Source organism: Schistocerca cancellata, chromosome 4 (assembly GCF_023864275.1).
Source record: "Schistocerca cancellata isolate TAMUIC-IGC-003103 chromosome 4, iqSchCanc2.1, whole genome shotgun sequence".
NCBI classification, from domain to species: Eukaryota; Metazoa; Arthropoda; class Insecta; order Orthoptera; family Acrididae; genus Schistocerca; species Schistocerca cancellata.
This window is the reverse complement of record NC_064629.1, coordinates 573,737,306-573,758,729: the sequence shown is the minus strand read 5'-3', so window position 1 is coordinate 573,758,729 and position 21,424 is coordinate 573,737,306. Positions and strand designations below refer to the sequence as shown.

The 21,424-nt window shown below is 37.3% G+C and overlaps 1 protein-coding gene across 7 annotated transcripts in view; it reads left to right on the top strand.

Moving 5' to 3' along the window:
• The window catches only part of LOC126183479 (protein ST7 homolog), a 155,835-nt gene that overhangs the window by 14,640 nt on the left and 119,771 nt on the right, over positions 1 to 21,424 (top strand). For all 7 annotated transcript variants that reach the window (XR_007536757.1, XR_007536755.1, XR_007536758.1 and 4 more), the window contains exon 2: positions 13,169 to 13,252. Coding sequence is in view for 2 of the 7 variants with exons in the window: in XM_049925497.1 (XP_049781454.1) it covers positions 13,169 to 13,252 (84 nt within the window). In the remaining 5 variants the exon portion in view is untranslated. The remainder of the gene's footprint in view (positions 1 to 13,168; positions 13,253 to 21,424) is intronic.

Here is a 21,424-nt window from a genome sequence, read left to right as displayed (position 1 = left end):
CCTAGTTCTCTGAAACCTTCACCGCAAACAGCATTAAAAGGTCTCATATCTTTAGCACACATTGCAACACACTTTGCTGTAATACTATTTTTTATTACTGCCGGTATCCCTGAAGGAGCTGTATATTTGTGAGGTTTCTTGCAACTGTCTTTCTTTAAAAGAGTGGTTCGCGATTGGAAACACAATAATGTGGAGCAGTTTATGCACGATACGTACCCAGTAGACGCACTGTCTTCGTCTACAACCACCAAAACTATGCTCCGTACTTTGCTTTTTAGACCTTCCCGTCTCTTCAACGTGTAAACATTGATTTCAATCTTACGTCTTACTGCACTGGTTTCCTCGCACTGCATGATTGCAGAGAGAGAGAGACCACAAATGAGAAGCCCATACTGGGTGCAGTCTCACACGGATAATGACACGTGTAATGTGTTCGAAGTTGCGTGCTACGTATTCGGTCACGGCTTCTATGCTCGGTCACTAGAACTAGTGCGGGCAGCCTATCCAGTTAGGGTGTGCTCGCCCCATCTCGTATTTTGTGCTCGCTTACTCGGTCGTGCAGGACTCTATAGGCTATATTGCATTCATACTTGAATGTGATCTGTGTAAACACCTGCTTCACCTATAACTTGACTGAGGATGAAACTGAAACATTCATCATCTGTACTTAAAGAAATATATAAATAAGAGGCTCCAATCTTCCGTAAAATTTTATGTTATCAAAGTGTGTCTTATTGAAACAGGATACTTAGCACCAAGCAGTGACATGGGGGGTCAATGAAACAGGTGAACTAATGAAAGTGGAAAGATACATCTCCTTGACTACATTTGGAATTGTCTGAGATACTGCTTATCATGTTCATCGCCAAACCTGCCTCCTCAATCATATTCAGATTCTGTTCACCAGTGCTGTTGGAATAGACAGTGGAAAGATTTCTTTGACTGAAAGTACATTCCTACATTCATAATTTGTTATGCTGTCATTAATGCCAGGTCTTCAGCCATAGCAGCGTGGCACAAAACGACAAGACGTGTGGTGGGAAATGTAGTGTCTGCATGTGAACCTGGAAGGGGATGTAACTTGCCAATGTGTTACTAACTGTTTAACTTGTAGAAGACAGCTTCCTCTTTATGTGTGGGAGTGGGAGATTAAAAACATCAAAATTATGAACTGAATACTATATGCAGAGGCAAGTAAACTGCATAAAGCACAGTAGCAATCCACCCTCTCATCGTCTTTCTCACCTATTGTCAAGAAGTTCTCTTCCAAAGTGAATTCAATAACACAAATTCTTCTTCAACTACTACTTGTGTACAAGCTCAAGTGAAACAGAACTTCCATGAAAGTCACAGGCACCACTGAAGAAACAACAAACAAAGTAAAATCAAGCAGTGTTCGGTCATCTGTAACCAAAAGGATATAATAAAAAATTTCCTCTCTTAATACTATCATTCTCACAAGGTGTTGGCAACTCAACTGTAGCTGAAGATTGATATTATGAGATATTGAAGATGGCTGAGGTATATAGTGTTCAGTCTAGTCTTCCCACATTCCAGTTGCGCCGGTGATGGTGAATTTTGTAATGACTAAAATGCTCTACTGTTGTTCTGTAGATTACAGGTTGAAGTTTGTAATGACAACTCAGTGGTTAAGGCTGGAGGGGTTAGTTTCAGAATTCTAAGTTCTGCCTGCACCTCTGGTGAACAGATGCCAAACACATTGCTGCTTGTCCTTTGTCAGAAGCAAAGTGGATTTTGTAGAATGAGATGTCTCTTACACCAGTTCTGCCATACTGAGATCCCTTCTCTCTCACTGCCTTCACTACCATTGAGATATTCAGTCATCAGTACGCCATCACAAGGTTCTATCACCCTTGCCCTCCCTCAGTAGATCGTACTTTTTATTTTTTATTTCATTGCCAGACTAGTATTGGACTCGTACCCATCATCGGGGGCATCTGCATTATGGAAGACAAAATACCTTTCACAGTGTATTTACCTATAGTTTATAGCTATGAGCTAATGTGAATGATGTCTTTTCAGGTTTCTTAATTTGACTTGCCATATACATTCTGCTTTCTGGTACATGTGTGGTTCTAGGCCGGCAAAAAAATTAGTAGTACACTTTATTGGACAGCTCACTGCAGCGTGCGTATACACACATAACGGCATGACATATTTTCAATATTTTGAAGCTGCATAACACCATGTGTCTGAGACATGTGAAATATTAGTGCATATATTTGCAGGAAATTGTTTCTGGTCCACAGATAATTGCTATGAAACATTTTATATTCAGATTATCAAACATAGTCCTGTTTGAGGCAACATTCCCAAAAGTTTACCATCCATGCTATATGCAGTATTAATTCACAAACCTATTTCTAATATACTGGGGATTCATTCACTAAGACTACATTTTACATCTACTCTCATACAGAATCTATTGTGGTTTCATCAAGCACGGTGAGAGGGAGCGATGACATGAATTTAGCGAATGCAAATCAGAGAGATGGATCTTTATTTGAAAACATTTACTTCTACATTGTTAAAAAAAATGTGGGTTACTTTGCAACATAAATTTTCAACAGGCTGTTACAAGAATTGGAAACTGAAAAACCTCAGGGTTGTTCCGTGGTCTGTCCATAGTGTTTGGGTTTTCTATGGCTTTCGTGAATTCTTGCTTCCTAACAGGCCATAGCCTCCAGATTCTCTGTCTCCTGCCTATTTTTAACAATTTAAAATTAGTCTTGTAACTGTATTATTGTTATTGTCCATATCAACTGCACCTTCATTAGGTAATAAGAATTCATCATATCAGTGGCTAAGGATAAAGCTTCTCTACTTTCTTCTGTTGATCCAGACATGAAGATGGTGGAATTTCTGTATACATAAAAACAAGAAAACCCCTTCAAACTGTTTGATAAAGGCCTGAGATCAAAATTTTGAAGAATTATTGATTCAGCACAGCATAACATGGAGGTGGCAGTATCTTTATTTACAATAGTGACTTCTAAAAGAGTCATTGACATCACCACCACCAGTATTAGTAGATGTTACTATAAGCTATTCACAGTTCAGACTCAAATATCTAATCATGGACAGCTGGATCTTTTTTGCATGGGTAATGATGTATCAGAACTGAAACAAACACTCAGGATCACCAATGATTAAACCATGACCACCTTTAAAAGAGTATTAAGTAGAGACCCTTGTACTGAAACTATCTACAGGCACAGGATGTGAATGAAAAAAAATGCATTATTAAGAAAAGCTGTAAGCTGAGTAGGAAGCTACAAGAACTGAGATGGTTGGGTGATGCTGAACGCTGCAAAGTATTATGAAAGAAATACAGGAAAATAATAAGAGACCAAAGCTGTTATCACTACCATAAAAAAATAAAAAATTGAGTGCAGTGCAGAATACAGTTAGCACTGAAACAAAAATGACTCAGAAAAAGCAACAAAGATTAGGACACTGAAGATGGATAATGCAGCGGTTACGAATATCAGGAAAGTAACAAACATACTGAGTAACTAGTAAATAAACATGATAGAGAACTCGGCAGAGGAAAGAAACAGTCAAATAAATAAATAATGCTAAACATCTAAGCCCTAAGGTATTAACATCATACAGCGTGATGGTCTAGAAAGCATTATGAAAGAGAAACTCAGATAAAATATACAATAACTGAAGACCACGAAATCAGCTAGTGTTGTATTGATGCACTTAGGACATCTTGTGAGTGAACAAATAATCACACTGTTGCTGGACATAGCAAACTGCTGAGAACAGAAAAACTAAAGTTAAGCAGGGTGGTGACAGAGTGCAGGAAAAGGGACAAGCACAATCCCTATAACTAAAGACCAGTTTTGCTGATATCGAGCTTCTCAAAAATTCTGGTGTATCTGGACAAACACAACATTCTTGTGCCTTCAGAGTGTGGTTTCAGAGAGGATAAATATACAGAATAGTCAGTTGCCTGCAACTGACCATGAAATGCTCATGCAATAGTGAGAAAAACTGTGGCATTACCTGGCAAGCAGGAAAGTGGGTACTAATTGTATCTGAGTGACAGGAAACAGTAGGTGTCAGTTGAAACCAAGGCCATCAAGTACATAGCTCCTCAGAGTTCCGCAATGTGACTGTTGCTGTTTAATATGTTTAAAAATGATCTAAACATGGAAAAGAAAGAAGGAAAGAGAGAGAGAGAGAGAGAGAGAGAGAGAGAGAGAGAGAGAGAGAGAGAGAGAGAGAGAGAGAGAAAATATTGTATCTAAATGATAGGACGATACTGAGTGAAGACAAAAATAATGTGGAACAGCTTGAGAAAGGAGCATATATTTCTGCAAATGTCACACCATAATGACTCATGAAAAATAAACTGGTTATAGACCTGAAAAAGACTGCACACACAGTGTTCAGGAACAAAGAAAAGTCTGAGCAAATGGGTATAAAGGTGGTTGAGAAAAAGGCTGGAGAAGGTAGAGTCTACTAGAGTTTTGGGTATTATTTAGATTAGATCAGATCAGGCAAGAGAAGTTTCAGTAGAGTATAAATAAATTAGGAGTAAAGTAGACCACATTCCACATAGTGTTGAGTCAACAGGCACACAGAAAAGAATGAAAACTTTCTAGCTTTCAGAAAAATCCTTTGATGAGGTAGAGAATAAATAAATACACAAATAAGTGCACACGAATGCCCGCATACTCTCACCAGACACTCCCCTCCCCCTCCCTGTCCCCCTCTCCCTCCCCCTCCCCCCATTCAATCTCCCCACCCCCCCCACCCCATCAACACTCTCCCCTCCCCCCCTCCCATCCATTTCACCTTGTCCTCCGCAGCCCTGTGTTCCAGGTTCTTGGACATTGACCTCTGGCTCTCTGATGGCTACATCCAAACCTCTATCCATATCAAGAGTCCACTAACCACCAACAGTACTTGCATTTTGACAGCTGTCACTCCCTTCACACCAAAAAATTGCTCCCATTTATCCTGGCCCCCCCTGGATCCTGTATTCTCTTGCTCAGTACGCTGAAGGTCTCACAAAATCCTTCACAGACAGATGATACCCCACGAAATGTAGTCTAAAACAGATTTCCACCACCATATTCTTACACAGCCCTAATCCACCCACCACCTCCAAGAACCAGCTGCATAGGAGCATCCCTCCCAACCCCTCCTCCCCACCCCATTTATCATCATCCGAGACTGGAGAAACTGAGCCACGTCCTTCATCAGGGCTTCGACTATCGTCAGGCCTGGAACAGCCCACCCCCGATCCTTCCTACCCCCTCCTAAAGTGGCAGCTTACACAAAATCCTGGTCCATTCCTATGCCACTCCCACCTCTTGCCACAGAGGTCCTATACCTGTGGAAGACTCAGGTGCAAGACCTGTCAGATTCACCCACCCAGCACATCCTACTTCAGGACTGTTACAGTCATATCCTTTCCCAGCCAGTCAGAGGCAGTGTTACCTACAATAGTAGCCATTTCATGTACCAACTCTGCTGCAATTTCTGCACAGCATTTTATGGGGTTATAACCAGCTATCCACAATAATGATTGACCACCGCCAAACTGTGGCCAAGAACAAAGTTGACCACCCAGTGGCAGAATGTGCTGCTAATTACAACATGCTAGAGTTCAGTGGCTGCTTCACAGTTCATGCTATCTGGATCCTTCACTCCAGCAGCAGCTTTTCTGAACTACGCATGTGCAAATATTATTCTTACAGCATGTGCAACATTTCTTTTGTTCCCAAAATCCACTGCACCAAAACCCTCTGCCCAACAGTCTACCCGTGATATGCCCTGTCAACCATGTCACATCATTGTCATTGTGCACTGCATGAACTCACTGGCACCACTGTGTGCGTGTCGCGTTCCTATCCCATGCACTCTCTGCCTCTCCCTCCTGCATTCCTATCCTGCACACGTTGCGTCCCTTCGAGCCACCAGCCACTCCTCCTCAGCCACTCCTTAGCAAGTTCTCATTCTTTTTCTTCTTTTTTTTTTGCCTGCTGACAACCCAATGCTTTCACTATTTGGTAAGTAGTACCAACTACTATAAATTATTTACATTAGATTAGATATCCTTTTTTTTACATAGATCCTTAGTGAGAAGATCCTCAAGAATATAGAATATGTCCAAAAAAATACTTATCATACATCATGAGATCAAATGAAAACATTATGTTAACACTTTCTGTAAAAGAACTTGGCTGTCGCTTACAAAAAACATCTGTGGATAGTATACTTTGGACTGTTTGAAGCTTACCTGCAATATGGAGTTTATTATGGGGAAACTTACACAGAAAACAAAACAGAATGTTCACATTGATGATAAAAAAGGATAATTCCAAGAACAAGACCATATGAGACACGCAGATATTGCTTCGAAACCTAGACATCTTAAATTTGGTATTTCAGGGCATATATAAAACAGTAATATTAATCACAGAAGTTAGCCAATAGTGAACAACAAAACAAGTATGTTCTCCCACAACACACACAAGAAGAACCAATTAAGAAACATACTCTACAATACTTGACAGTCTGAAAAAACACCTTCGTACACCGGTATCAAGTTAATAGTAGATGTGCCAGAATTCTGTGGGATGATATAAAAAGAGATTAAATTTGCAATGAATCCCAAAGACAATCCGGCGGTAAAGAAATATTACAAAGTTAAAGGATTACTTATTAAATTAAATAATGTTTTTTGTAATCATTGGTGTTAGAAAGCCTAATCACAATTGTTACTACTTAGGAAATATGTGATAACAAATAGTTTATATTATTTATGGAATATTCCGACAGTTCTCAAAAAATAGGAATTATACAGCCAGCCGGATGCAAATAACTGTGTGGTACACTGACCTATGTTTCGACACCTATTAAGGGTGTCCTCAGTAGAATGAAACTTCATTCTGATGAAGACACCCTTGGTAGGTGTCTAAACCTAGGTCAATGTACCAAACAGTTATTTGCAGTTGGTTGGCTCCATAGTTCCTATGTTTAAAAATTATATACCATTGCTGAGAAAGGGCCATGTTTAAAACTGTGTAATTCCATCAGTTCTTGTAAGAACATAGACATATTAAATACTTCAATACACAGTATTAATGTTCCACAATAATATGTATTTAATAGTTCATTGTGAACTGAGTTTTGGCTTCTAATGATGGTGTAAGAACCCAAAAGCCAGTTTGTAATGAACTATTAAATAAATATCATTGTAGAACATTAATACTGTGTATTTAAGGTTTTAATAGTTTACGTTCTTGACATTGCTGTATGCTACATATTCACTTGCTGTACACAAAGAAATGCTGCATGATAAGTTAGTTAGTTTCGTGTTCTATGGGTGATTTACACAATAACTCATTACGAGTCTGTTTACTTTCACATCACAAATTAATTTGTAAGTAAGGCTACATGCTGAACATTTCAATTTTTTCTTTTGTTTTTAATTTTTATTTTAAAAAAAGATATACAGATGTGAGTTAGTAATTCCTACTCAGCACCTTTCAATAATACTTCTACAGTATGAAAGGAGTTGTCAAAGAGAAACTTTTACACATTATTTTCCAAGTGTACTTTGCTGTCTTGTGAGACATTTTGTATCACTGGGTAAGTGATCAAAGATTGTGGTTTCAGCATTGTGAAACCATTTTTGTGCTAAAGACAACCTTAATGTGAAATAATGAATGTGATTTTTTTCTCCTGGTATTGTAATTATGAGCATCATTATTACTTTTGAATTATACTGGATTACTTACAACAAACTTCATGAGGGAGTAAATATACTGAGAAGCAGTAGTCAAAATGCCTGACTCCTTAAACAGATATCTACATAGTGGCCATTGTTGAGCACCACATATTATTCTTAAAGCTCATTTTTGAGCAATGAAGACTTTTTTTCTTAAAGGTGAGTTGCCCCAGAACATTATTCCAGATGGAACCACTGAATGAAAATAAGATTTCCAATGTTTCTAAGTGCACATGTGGCTGAACTAGCTTGTTTTAGGATCTCGAGAATGTACTTTTCCCAGATTAAATTCTCAAGAATATGAACACGTAAGAGTTTCAAAGTTTCTATCCTATTTATAATTTCTTCTCCATGTGTGACACCTATCATTTGTGTAGTATCTCTAGATAGGCAAAACTGAATATGTTGTCACAATTTTTTTTCTGACATTCCTTAGTTAGTTCAAAATTCATGGAGATATGTTCTGTCTTTGCAACTGAATGAAAGGTGTTTTTTCCATGTGTGTTTCGCTTCTTTTATTTATGAAGCATATTCAGTGGCCTGTAATACATGTTTATTTGTATATATTTCCAATTTCTGGTGTTGTTTCACTTACATTTATTACAACACAAATGCTGGAAATTGGGCAGCTGGTGCACGGAGACTGAATGAATATATCTCCAGGACTACACACATGGACTAGCAACATTGTAAATTGTAAGTACCACCAAACAATAATTCAACCTCACAAAACTTGTTGTTTCTAATCTGAAAAACAAGAGAAAATGTTAAAAACCTAACATAGTAACATATTTGTAACTCCTACATTACCATTTATTAAAACAAGTATTACAGACTGTTGGAGATATTCATAAATAAAAGAAGTGAAACACATATGCCAGAAAACAAACTGCCATTCATGTAGCAGAAAAGCTGGAAAACGCCTCCATGAATATGTTGTGTCTTTATAAAATTGGTGGGTGGGGGACCATTCACAGAAAACCAGTGGTACTGTTAAGAACATTGTTTACAGTCCTTCTGTAAGTGTATATATGCATGGATTCATTACAATACTAGTGTCTTCTGCAAAAAGAACTAATTCTGCTTGTTGTTTATTAGACAGAAGATTGTTCACATGTAAAAGGAGGAACAGTAGCAGACCCCAGATGTGATATGTCCCCAGACTACGTTGGTCGACTTACGAAGTACAATTTCCTGCATTCTTTTGGGTAGATACATTATCCATTGGTTGGCTACACCATCAGTTCCATAAAACCTCAAATTATCGAGGAGAATATTGTGATTCACTCAGTCAAATGCATTAGATAGGCCGCAGAAACTGCCAACTGCAATATTTTGTTAGTTAATGCTTGTAAAATTTGGTGAGTGAACAAGTAAATGCCATTCTCAGTAAAGCAACTCTTCTGAAATCCAAACTGTGGTCTGCAGAGGATATTATTGTTTCTCAGGTGAGATCTAATTCTAGAACACACTACCATCACAGAAATTGTGGAAAATGTCAGTAGTGAAATAGTTTTGTAGTTATTGACATTCCTCTTATCACCTGCCTTATAGAGGGGTTTAGCAACGACATATTCCAATTGCTCTGGAAAAATGCCTTGGATAACTGATGAATTACGTATTTCAGATAAGAATGCATGTATGATATGGGAATAAATCTTTCGTATTCTGTGGGAAAGACTGTCAGATCCAGATGAGTTTTTATTTTTGAGAGAACATATAATTTTCTTCGTTTCGGAAGAAGTTGGTGATACATTTATATGATAGAATTTGATTAGACTTGCTTCTTCAACATACTGCTGTGGTGTTTCTCTTGAACTGTTTGTTCTCATATTTTCTACTGTATTTAAGAAATGATTGTATTTGTTACCTGTCACTCATCATTTATAGCCATTCCATTCAATTCAACAGAGATGTTATCCTGTTCTGTAGCTGGTTGTCCCTTCTCCCATTTCACTGTTCATTGTAGCCTTAAGTACATTGTCGGAATTACTGACTTCTGAACTAATGTTCATGTTCCTTGATTTTTAATACCTTTTCTTTGTAAATTTGAGTAGTGTTTCTAGTGTGTAACTACTGCAGGATCTCTGTTTGTTCTTGGCAACACACAAATTTCCTTTTTCCTTTCACAAGCTACTTTAATCCCTCTAGTGGTCTATCATTTTTCACATGGCTGTTTAATATCCTTTCTTATTAGCTTGTATGGAAAGCTATTTTCAAATAATGATATGCATTTATCACAAAACAGATTAAGTTTTGTCAGCATTTGGTTCATTATAAATTTTATCCCTCATCTCTTGTAAACTGCACTTAAAAACATTTTTTCTGGAGTCATGAATTTTTCTAACTGATGTCCACTATGGGTATCGATACTGTAAGGCAGTATCATATTTATCCTGACTAACTGTGTGTCATGATCAAAGAGCATTTGTTAGTGGGAATACTGTTATTTTCTTACCTTGAGCTTCATTAAAGAAACATTATCCGTTGGGATCCCAGTGTCTTTATTCACCCGCCCTGGAAAGTTAATTACCGAAATCAAATTGTAGGATCAAATAAGGTTTCCAGATCATTTTTCATATTGGAATCCTTTAGAAAATCTATGTTGAAATCACCACAGACTATTAACTATTTACTGCTTTCCGACAGATAAAATAGTAAGGAATCCAAATTCTTCACAAACAGTTCAAAATTTCCTAGTGGTGATCTGTGTACCATTACAATTAAAAGTGAACTGTTTTTCAGTATTACTTCACAAGCACACACTTCTGTGTGTTGATTACTACAAAATCAACTTTCCTCAATGTTTTTGAACTTGGGTTCTGTCTTAATATATTTAACTATTCTAATCCTGTGGTGCTAATATAGACACAGGATGTTTACATTTTCAGAGCATCTAAAAGTACACAAACAGACAAGAAGCTCTTCTACTTTATTACTCAATCCTCTAATATTATGATGAAATAAGCTAACCTTACTTCTCTGCACATTCTCAAGAATTTTCTGGGGCTCTTCTGTTATTTTAACACCTTTCATAACAGGGTGCCAGAACACTGATTCAAGAAAGGTATCTCTCTGATGCCTGCAACCACGGGGATGTTGATTTGTGTGATGATGCCCCCCCCCCCCTCCCTATGTAATATTATGTTACATCATCTGAATGTAAGGTTCAAAGTCATCCTCTGCAGTGTTATTAATGAAATTATGATCTACCTCATAAAGGCAAGAAAGATTTGTATGCTCAAGTAGGTGATTATTGTGTTACTGTTATCAAGTGTGCAGGAAAGACTGGAACAAGGTCACCCCTCATCTGTTTCCAGTCTGAGTTTGGAAGGTACCATTCCATCTCTTGATAACAAAACAGAAGAGTCTGTCCAATGGAAATATCACATCACAAGGGCCTTGTTCAACACAGAAAGTTTGTGATGGTAAATGAAAATATGAGACATCACAAGTCAGCTTTGTAGACTGTTGCCAGAATTTCTCAAATATTTTGTAACATAGTTTTTTCTGTGACAAAGTTGGCAGTCCCATTCCAGACACATTCATTCTGTGGAATGATGTAGCTCAGAAAATTATTTCAGGCGTAATTCTGATGCAGTAAATACCATAATATACACAATAGAGACTTATTCCCATTGTTCTCTAATTTTGGAGAACTTTTATTTTCACATCTTCCAGCATGGGAACTACAGAACTTTGTCTGTTAACTCTTCAGAATCTGTAGAAGTGGGTAACAATCACCAATTTTCACTTTTAATCACAATGCAGTTGAAGACTGATCATTGAAATTACTACCACCTCTGCTCTGATTTCCAGAGTGCAGAACAGACTACCACGCAGATTTATCTAGCTGAGAAAATGATGCAAGACATTATGGATACCTTTCTTTATGTAAAACAACAGGAGAGTGGGAAACACAGTGTGCCAGTGCATGTGGAATTAGGACAATAAGAAAGATGATCACAGAGCCCAATGATACATATAAAGAAATCTGTGGCAAAATATGTCATCATCCTCAAAAATCTTTTGAGACCCAAACTTTTGAGAGATAAGTTCATATATTTGTTTGTGGCTATACATACAAAAAAAGAAGTTAGGGATCATAAGACTGACAGTCCAGCCTTGGAGAGCATCTTACCAGTTTGTGACTTCTTAGGCTTTCCAAGTGTAATAATTCTTGATAACCTCCTTGTGGTTTGGTTCTATATCCTAAAATCAACATTATTTGACATTTGAGTGATCCATCCATCTCTTCAGGAGAATGCTGCTGCTGCTGCTGCTGCTGAGTCCCCAATGAAAATGGGACTCAGCAGATTTTCATTGGGGACTCAGCAGTAGCGTTTTCCTGAAAATGTCAGACAGATGGATTGCTAAAATATTGAATTGTGTGGATTTTAGTATCCAGCAGAAAAGCCGGGTGGATTATCCTACTAGTTTATTTACATGAATATATGGTAAATAGGATTGATAAGATCTTCTACCTTATACATTTAGTATTTTGCACTTCTGAGCATTCACTCTGGTTTTGCTGCATGTTGCACTTTTTTGTTCAGTCTGCAAGTGCTGCAACCATATTCTCCTTTACTGTGATATCTCAAGTGTCTTCCGAAGTAATTTGGACACACATTTTCGTAATAATAGAGCTGATATTCCTAAGTTTCCTTTCTAATTCTCCTGTTGTTTCTCCATCAAATCACAGAGTATATTTTGTAAGCAGAGGGAGTTCAACATACGACTAAATTTGTTTGGGAAGTATAAGGTATTCAGAAAAAATTAATAAAAAAATGTGGACAGACAGAGTTAGTGAGTGTGTGTATGTGTGTGTGTGTGTGTGTGTGTGTGTGTGAGTGAGTGAGTGAGTGAGTGAGAGAGAGAGAGAGAGAAAGAGAGAGAGATTGCTTTTAGTTTTATTAGCAAAATTAATGGGAATGCTTATTAATAAAAAAAATTAATAATGATATAGAACTACAGTAATTAAGAACCAACTTCCAGTCAAAATTAATAAAGTACTAAGATTTTTTCCAGCTGCAGAATTTTTAGTTCCATTATTACAAGAGGTAATTTCCGTTCAATTTAGTATTACTGACAATGGACCAAAGGTTTTGCTCACCATGAAACCATAAAGCAAAGTGTTTGATAATGCATGAAAATTGTTGACATAGTTGAAGTACTGAGTATTCTTGACAGTTCTCTCATTTTACTAGTTAGTGTTGTGGCTAACTGAGTATTGGTCTGAATAAATATATCCCTAAAAGTGAATATAAAGTCATCAGTGTAGTAGATGAAGTTTGTATGAATTGTCTAATAGCTGGAATACGGTTGAAATAGGCTATATTGATGTAGATGTACTTTTTATTGTTGCAATAATTGTATTGTCTGTCCTGTTCGCAGGTGACAATGTTCCTGAGTACTTTGACACCAAAGTTCTATGTAGCCTTGACTGGAACATCATCACTAATATCTGGACTGATTTTGGTGAGCTGATGTTTAGGTTTTAAATTTTTCTGTCACTCTTACATAGCTACTATTATTTTCTGTTTACTTGCACTCACAGTTCCACAGTATTTCAAAAACAACATGATTTTCCACCTTTACTGTTACTGAATCTTCCAATATAAATTTTGGCATGTTTGCCAACTTCAAGTGATCATTCAACAAGAAGACTGTCCATACATATTGTTTAATGTTTAGTGGTCATTGCTGTTGTGTCCAACCATGTTCACATATTTCACTTCACCTGTGTGAGAACAAACAGATTTCCCATAGTCAGTATAAATGGAGGTTGTAACAGTTTGTATAATAATTTCTATCAAACTCAGTGTTGAAACTTCCCCTTTTTACCACAGTCCGTCCACCAGGTACAATGTATGACAGTTCGTGCAATTATATAGACAAAGTTAAATATGTGAATATATGATTTATATTAGAATGATGTCTATAACAGTAAAGAATATGTATTAACATACTTCATGTTGAGTTATCACTTGCCAGTGGCACACATGCCAAAATCTCGATTGTGACGTAAATAAATCAGGTAACAGTCCAGGTAGAAAATCTTGTCGTTCCTTAAATACAGTACAAGTAGATAATTCGACATGCTCTGGAATCTGTCAGTGCTGAATTATGAATATGCTGGACTCTGAAGATCATTTTTTTTAATGTTGTTGTCATACAAAAACAAGTAACAGTAATGTAATTGGATAGATAAAAATGTACTCGCCAAGTGGCGGCAGAACACGCACGTAATAGAAGATGACAATTAGGCAAGCTTTCGGAGTCAGTGGTTCCTTCTTCAGGCAGAAGTGTTGAAAGGGAAGGGAGATCTAAGTTCATGTGTGTGTTATGCCACCGCTTGGTGAGTAGATTTTTTATCTATGCAGTTACATTATATTGTCAAAAATTGATTGCTTCGTTGTTATAAAAACAAATAACTGTTATTCATTAAACATATCAGGAGAGATTATGCTATAAAAAATTAAAAGTATGTAGGATTATTACTTTCTTGTAAAAACAAAATTGAATTAAAAGTAAAATACTGTAAGTCTCTGTTAAATCATAAATTCAGACACATTGTATTGTTGGCTACTTCCAGTGAATTTCACATAAGTTTTTAAGGCTTTTGAAGCCTGAGCTCAAGATATGAGAGTTTTAGACTTTCCTTCCTGTCACTTTGTTTCTGGTGTGTCTTGTGGGTTGAAAGCACTTTCGTATATCACATCGCCAGTCATCTCTTCTTCAGTAGCTAAATTTGTCATTGTCAATTCCCATGTTTCTTGGAGGCATCCAATAATACAGCCAAATCCAACATACTGAGCTAAAAATAGGGAAAATTTTTGATGTGTCCACCACTATTGGGTCTGTCATATTGATTGCTGGATTATCACTGTGTTACTGTACTATGGTGACAGTTGTAAGAAACTTCCATTTAAATAAAACTTTTGTTCATTTTGTTTGTAATAATTTGTGACATCTGAAGAACTATTGGATCACATTATATGACGGGAAGGTATAATAGTGGTGCTATAGTGTTGTTATACGATATGTGTTATGAGGACAGTAATTAAAAGCTGTGGTATTGTCATTGTCATTTACTTTCTCAACTTATTACAGTAATCATTCCAGGCTAATACTTACAAACCAGGCTAATGCTTACAAAAATTTCTATTGCAGAGCATGGCCAGTTTTCTATTATCAGGCTTGATTATATTAAAGTCTTCCATTTACACATGTCAACTCTTGTAAGCAGTCCTGTCAGTGCTAGTAAGGCGTGTGACTCTCCAGACAGACAAGAAGTATCATGTTGAAACATAATATGAATCAAAAGGCATTACTTTGAGCGGACTTAAATTTCTGCTTTTCATATCTTAGTCACAGTGAATGGACCGTGCTGCCACCTAGAAAATTTTTAGTCACTTGCATCACTGGTCAAGTCAAAGCTGGAGTCACTTGCTTTTGAACAAAGGGGAGGGGGGTGGATATTTTATTCACTATTTACCATACATTAATCTGATGACAAATGTAAAATGTGTACAGACCAGTCAGAATTTGCAATTTGGAAAGAATGTGAGTGAATGTTCGTGATGAAAAGTATTCAATTATTTTCTCTCATTTATTCAGTCATTAACCTTATGATGATAGTTCTCTGTAGGCTACTAAGGTGCAGTTGTATAAGTATATTCCCAGACTTATCCATCAGCTATAATTGAGGGCTACGGACTGTCTTGAATATTTGACTAAAAGTCACCAGTTACTTACAAATACAGTAGAAATACATCTGGCTTTAGGAGGTTACAGATCCCTATGGTACAGTTCCAAAACAGTACCAGTGATATATTCAAATGCAAGGTTTCTCTGTGAATTACACTGATAAGCTCTTCTTGGGAAAAGAGCCACGTAATACAGTGATTTCAGAGTAATGTTTTGACAAGTTTCTTACTTATCCTCAGATGAGATGTCTGAATCTTGTAGGACTGTTATTTACAGATTGTGTATGTTGATTTTCTTGTTGTCATATTTCTATGACATGGCATCTTTGTGTCTTCAGAATTGACATATATCCCTCAATGATGCTGTGCTCTGCTACCACTGACTTCTCTGTGTACCTGAGGAGGACATTCCTCACCTGTCCCATGCAGCTCTGTGATATGCAGTGTTGTGTCTGGCTGATGATGTGTCTGATGTATTGGCAGAAACACACATGATGCTGTGCATGCCATTTGTCCTTAGTCCTAAGATATCTTTTATGGAACTCTGGATGTTCCTAATTTTACATGAAGGATGGAAGACTGTCTTCATGTTAAGCTTGTACAATATCCATTGGAATATAACCTCCCTTAATTGTGTACATAGGCCGGGGAACCTAAAAAGAAAAATGTATTAGTTGAAGTTAGATATAATGGGAATTAGTGAAGTGTGACAGCGGGAAGGATGTAACTTCTGGTCTTGTGAGTACAAGATTATGAAAACAGTCATATGGGCTAATGCATTAGTAGGTCTGATAATTGAATAAGAAGGATGTGGGTAGGCTCTTATGGACAATGCAGCGAACACAATATCATAGCCGATACAGACACAAAGCCAACAACCAGCACAGTAGTGCAAGTTTTTATGCACTTACTAGGTCTGCAGTTTATAAAGAGATTGACTGACTGTATAGTGAGAGAGAGGGAAAAAAACAGATAGTTAAGCGAGGAAAAAGTATTTGCAGTGGGATATTGGAACTCAGTAGTAGGAAAAGGAAGAGAAGGAAGATAATAGGAGAACATGTCTTGGTGAAAGGGTTGAAAGGGGAACCAACCTGGTAGAATTTTGCTCAAAGCACATTTAAACTTTTTCAACACGTTGTGTAAAACTCATGAAACAAGGTTGGATGTGTGGAAGAGGTGTGGAGACAAAGGTGTCAGGTACAATATATAATGATAAGACAGATTTCAAAATCAGGTTTTAAACTGGAAATCAATTCTATGGGCAGATGTGGACTCTCACTGTAACTGTTGGTTATGAACTGTAGATAAAAGCAAAAGAAATTGCCGAAGTTGGGAAATTATGGATATGGAACTTGGATAAATGAAACAAACATCTGGTTTTCAGAGTTTCAAATAGAGAATCAGGCAATGATTTACTGAAGCAGAAGAAAATTATAAACTAGAAGATAAATTGGTACCTTTTATAGATGAAATAGTGAAGGCAGAAGAAGATTGAAAAGACAAAAATACTAGGTCCAATAGAAATCCTTGGGTAACACATGAAATATTGTACTTAACTGATGAGGAGAGAAAATATAAAAATGTGCCAAATGAAGTAGACAAAAGGAAATATAGGTGTCTAAAAAATAAAATTGATGGAAAGTAAAAATTGCTAAAATAGGAATGGCTAGAGGAGAAATGTCAAGCTGTGGAAGCACACATGACTATATGAAAAATAGATGCTGCCTATAGAAAACTGAAGAAATCGTTGGAGAAAAAAGGAGCAGCTATATTAATATCAATAGCTCAGATGGCAAACCAATACTAAGAAAAGAAGGGAAATGAAGGTAATATTATAGAAAAGGAAGAGGAAGTAGGTAAAGATGTGTTGGAGATATACTGTAAGAATAATTTGCAGAGCACTGGAAGTCCTGTGTCTAAACAAGGCACCGGGTGTCGACAACATTCCCTCTGAGTTATGGGGATCCTGTAGAGATCATAACATGACAGAGCTATTCCACCTTGTATGCAAGACACATGAGACAGGTGAAATATCCTCAGAATTCAGGAGGAATGAAATAGTTGCATTTCTAAAGGAAGCAAGTGCTGAAATGTGTGGGTATTACAGAAGCCTAAGTTTAATGAGTCAAGACCTCGTGGGAGGTTAGTTTGAGTTCCGGACAAATACAGGATGATGTAACCCCTACCCGGGTCACTACATACTTATTTTATGAGCTCACTCTCAGATCAGAGGTGACGCAGGATTTTTGGTCATCTGTTTGTTGGTACATGAGCAGCTACATTCAAGAGTGAAACAACAGTGTGGTGAAGCTGGAATTTTTCAGATGTCTTTGGTTGGAGACAGTATAGAATGTCTTGGATGTTTTAGACTAAGGAAGGAGATATGGTGGCGATAGTGAAATGAGTCTCTGCATTGGCTTACTGGTCTGCTTTTTATTGCTTCTTCACATGTTAGCAATGCACATGCAGAAGAGCACATATGCTGGCTTACAAAAACATAGATGAGGCTTACTAGATTCTCTTATCAATTGCCAGAAAAACTGGCCAATCCCACCTATCACTTTAGTTATAATTGAACACTTATGTTCAAGTACTTGTCACAGTGTAACTGACATACAGACATAGGTACATGTAGGCATATGTATGTTGGAAACCAATAACCCTAGCCCAGAGGTACATACAGGCAAGCTTTGCAAGTCCTTCTTAGTGCACGAAGTTAATTTAGTCTGATTGCTCATTTAAATAGCACCTGCTGTAGGCTCGTTCATATGAGGCAGCTGTCGCTGGATCTCTTCTGTTCACTGGAACTCTCAAACTCTGCCAAATTCTGCCTTGCTTGGCATTTGAGGACCTCTGTATAGAGCATTTGAGGCTCTTTGCTTATAGACAACATGTAACTGCATCACTTTTTACCTCTAATTTGCAATCAGAGAGTGTGAAATCAGCGATTTCTTAATACATATATTCTCTTAATGGTTTGACAAAAGTGGCTTACACTGTGTGCCTGTACCTACAATACAAGGTTTATGGCTATATTTGGATAATTTTTCTTTTTTTCTGGCAGTGTTCCATGATTCGGTCATTACACCTCTGTTACTGGGGGAAGATTCGCCCTCAAATCTTAGACACTAATTTTACAATTTTTCTTATACAATTTACATTGGTGCATACATATACATACATAAAGGCATGGGTTTCTCTTTTCTTTTTACATATAAATATACATACATAGATTTTTCCATTGATACATCTAATACACCCATAAATACGTACAAGAAGTAATCATGTCTTCTCCCATCTTCCTCTGTGATCTTGTACATCTGGTGATGAAGTGCTGGGATTAGGAACAATTTCACTTAGGGGGTGCACATCTCGTGAGATTTTCCCATGAGTTAGATCACAATCCACATACACATGGTCGTAATACTTCTCCTCTTTCCACTTTGTGCACTGGATGATGCATCTGAGATGTCTGAGTTTCTAACTTTTACACTTCTCACTGATGTATTCCATCTTTGTCCTTTCTTCCTGTTTGCTACTGCAGCCAGGGCTAGGCTGTAGTGGCAAAGAGACTGGTGTCAGCCTGGACTGATGACATTGTCTCCCTCACCTATGCCTTTAGAATTTATATAAGCAAGACCCTCTTTGTATAAACTCAACTTTATCACAGCCTCACATGTCTAAAGTCATTATCTGCCTTAATCTGTTTGTGTGTAGTGTTATGAACTACTTATTTGTTCATTGGAATACTACATTTATTCCGTGAGTCCTTACAATATGGAAAGATCCCCTCTGTGGGCTTGTTAACTGCTTTGACTGCTCTCTCCTCATACTTTTGTTGTGTAATAATAGCTTGTCTTCTTTCTTGAATTCCTTGGGGTTTTGAGTGCAATCATAATACTCTTTATTCTTCTCTTTACGTTCCTTATTAAATAATCTTGCCACTTGCTGCATTTGGCACATCGCTTCCTTTAGTTCCATTACGTAATCATCATGGTTGTATTGTACTTTGGCCAGATCCCACTGTAGGATCCTGGTTATGTTGCATATTCTCTCAAAAAAATAACTCAAATAAGGTGAACCCTGCTGATGAATGCAGTGTGCTGCTGTATACAAAAGTGGCAAAATGCAGCCATTCATCCCAGTTTTCCTATGTCATTTCCACATAATGGAGTAGATATTCTGTTAGCATTCAATTCATCCTTTTGAATGCTCTATTCATTTGGGGAAGGTGTGCACAAGATTGAATCTTCTTGACCCTCAGTAAATGAGAAACAAGATCTGCACTGTTGTGTCAGCATCCTGTTGCACTATAGGCTCTGCTGTAGTGTATTTTGTGAGGGCATCCTGTACATTGTGATTTATCTGTTCCCTTTATCTGTTATCTGAAGTGGTCCAACCATGCTGATATCACAATTAGCTCTTCTATGTCTTTCTTCAGACCTTTCCATGGCCTATACTTTTTAGTATGGTCATATATGTGTCTGATATCTTGGTGTCCAACTACTAGTAAATCATGAAATTTCTTCAGAATAGTTCACTTCTCCTCTTTACTAACCGCGTGTTGCTGGTCATCTTGTTCTTTCTTGCTGATCTCTTCCACATCCCTAATGACTGCAGTTGGCTCTTTTGGTATCTATGACAATCCATTTATTATTGCGTTTTGCGATCCCTGTTTTGTATATTATCTCAAAATCATATTCTGCCAATTTAATCCTGATTTCATTCATCTTAATGATGGATCACTCACATGCGCCAACCATTTCAAAGGTTTGTGATCACTACATACAATGAGTCTTCTTCCATACACATAAGGCCAGTAGTGCTTCACTGCCCCACACTATGGTTAAGAGCTCTTGCTCAATCATATTATGTCCTCTCTTGGTGTGGTTCAATGTTCTGGATGCAAAGGCAATGGGTAAGCCCTGTCCTAATTCTCCTTGGCTCAGTTAGGCACCAATCAACTGCTTGCTAGTGTCCGTTGCAGTTATGAACTGCTTCATAAAATCAGTATACTGTGAGATCAGGGCGAACTATTTTTGCTTTCATTGCTTGGAAAGCTGCTTCCAGCTGAGTCAACCACTCATATGTTGCTTCTTTCTACAGTAATTCGTATAACAGTTTCACTGTCTATCTGAAGTCTTTGATAAAATGATATGGTCCCTAGAAAGCTCTTTAATTGCTTCGTGGTACTGGGTCTTGGATACAGTCTTATCATGTTAGGTTTTAATCCATCTGTCATAATTACATGCTGTAGGTAAGTTACTTGTTTCCATAATAGTTCACACTCGTCAACCTGCAATTTCAAATTGTGAAATTGGAACCTCTCGAATGCTTCCCTTAGTCTGGCACCATACTCTTGTAACATAGCTCTGAACATGACCACATCATCTAAATATACAAATATCACGTGTCCCTGAAGTCCATTTAATACTGTGTTCATCAGTCTCTGAAAAGTAGCTCCACTATCTATTATTCCCATCAGTAATCATTTGTATTTGTAATGTCCTTATGGAGTAGATAATGCTGTTTTCTCCCTATCATCCGCTTTTCCTAAGTAGTGTAAAATTTCGTCAATACTGGGTAGTAGAAATACAGTGTTAATGCAAATGTCATTTAATCTCCGATAGTTTGCAACTATTCTCCAGTTTCGTTTCCCTGAAGCATTCACGTGTTTCGGAATCATCAGTAATGGAAAATTACACCCACCTGTGCTTGGCATAATGATATCCTCCCTTAACATTGCATTTATTTCATTCTGGAGCCCTTCCTTTTTTGCCTCTCGTAGTTGATATGATTGGATATTTATTACTTTTTCTTGCACTTCTAGTTTCAACTTAATTTTATGCTTCACCATCTCTGTGTACGTTAATCTGTCTGCAGGCAGATGAAATACTTCATACTTCATGATTTGCAATATACAATTCAATAACTGAAGTCC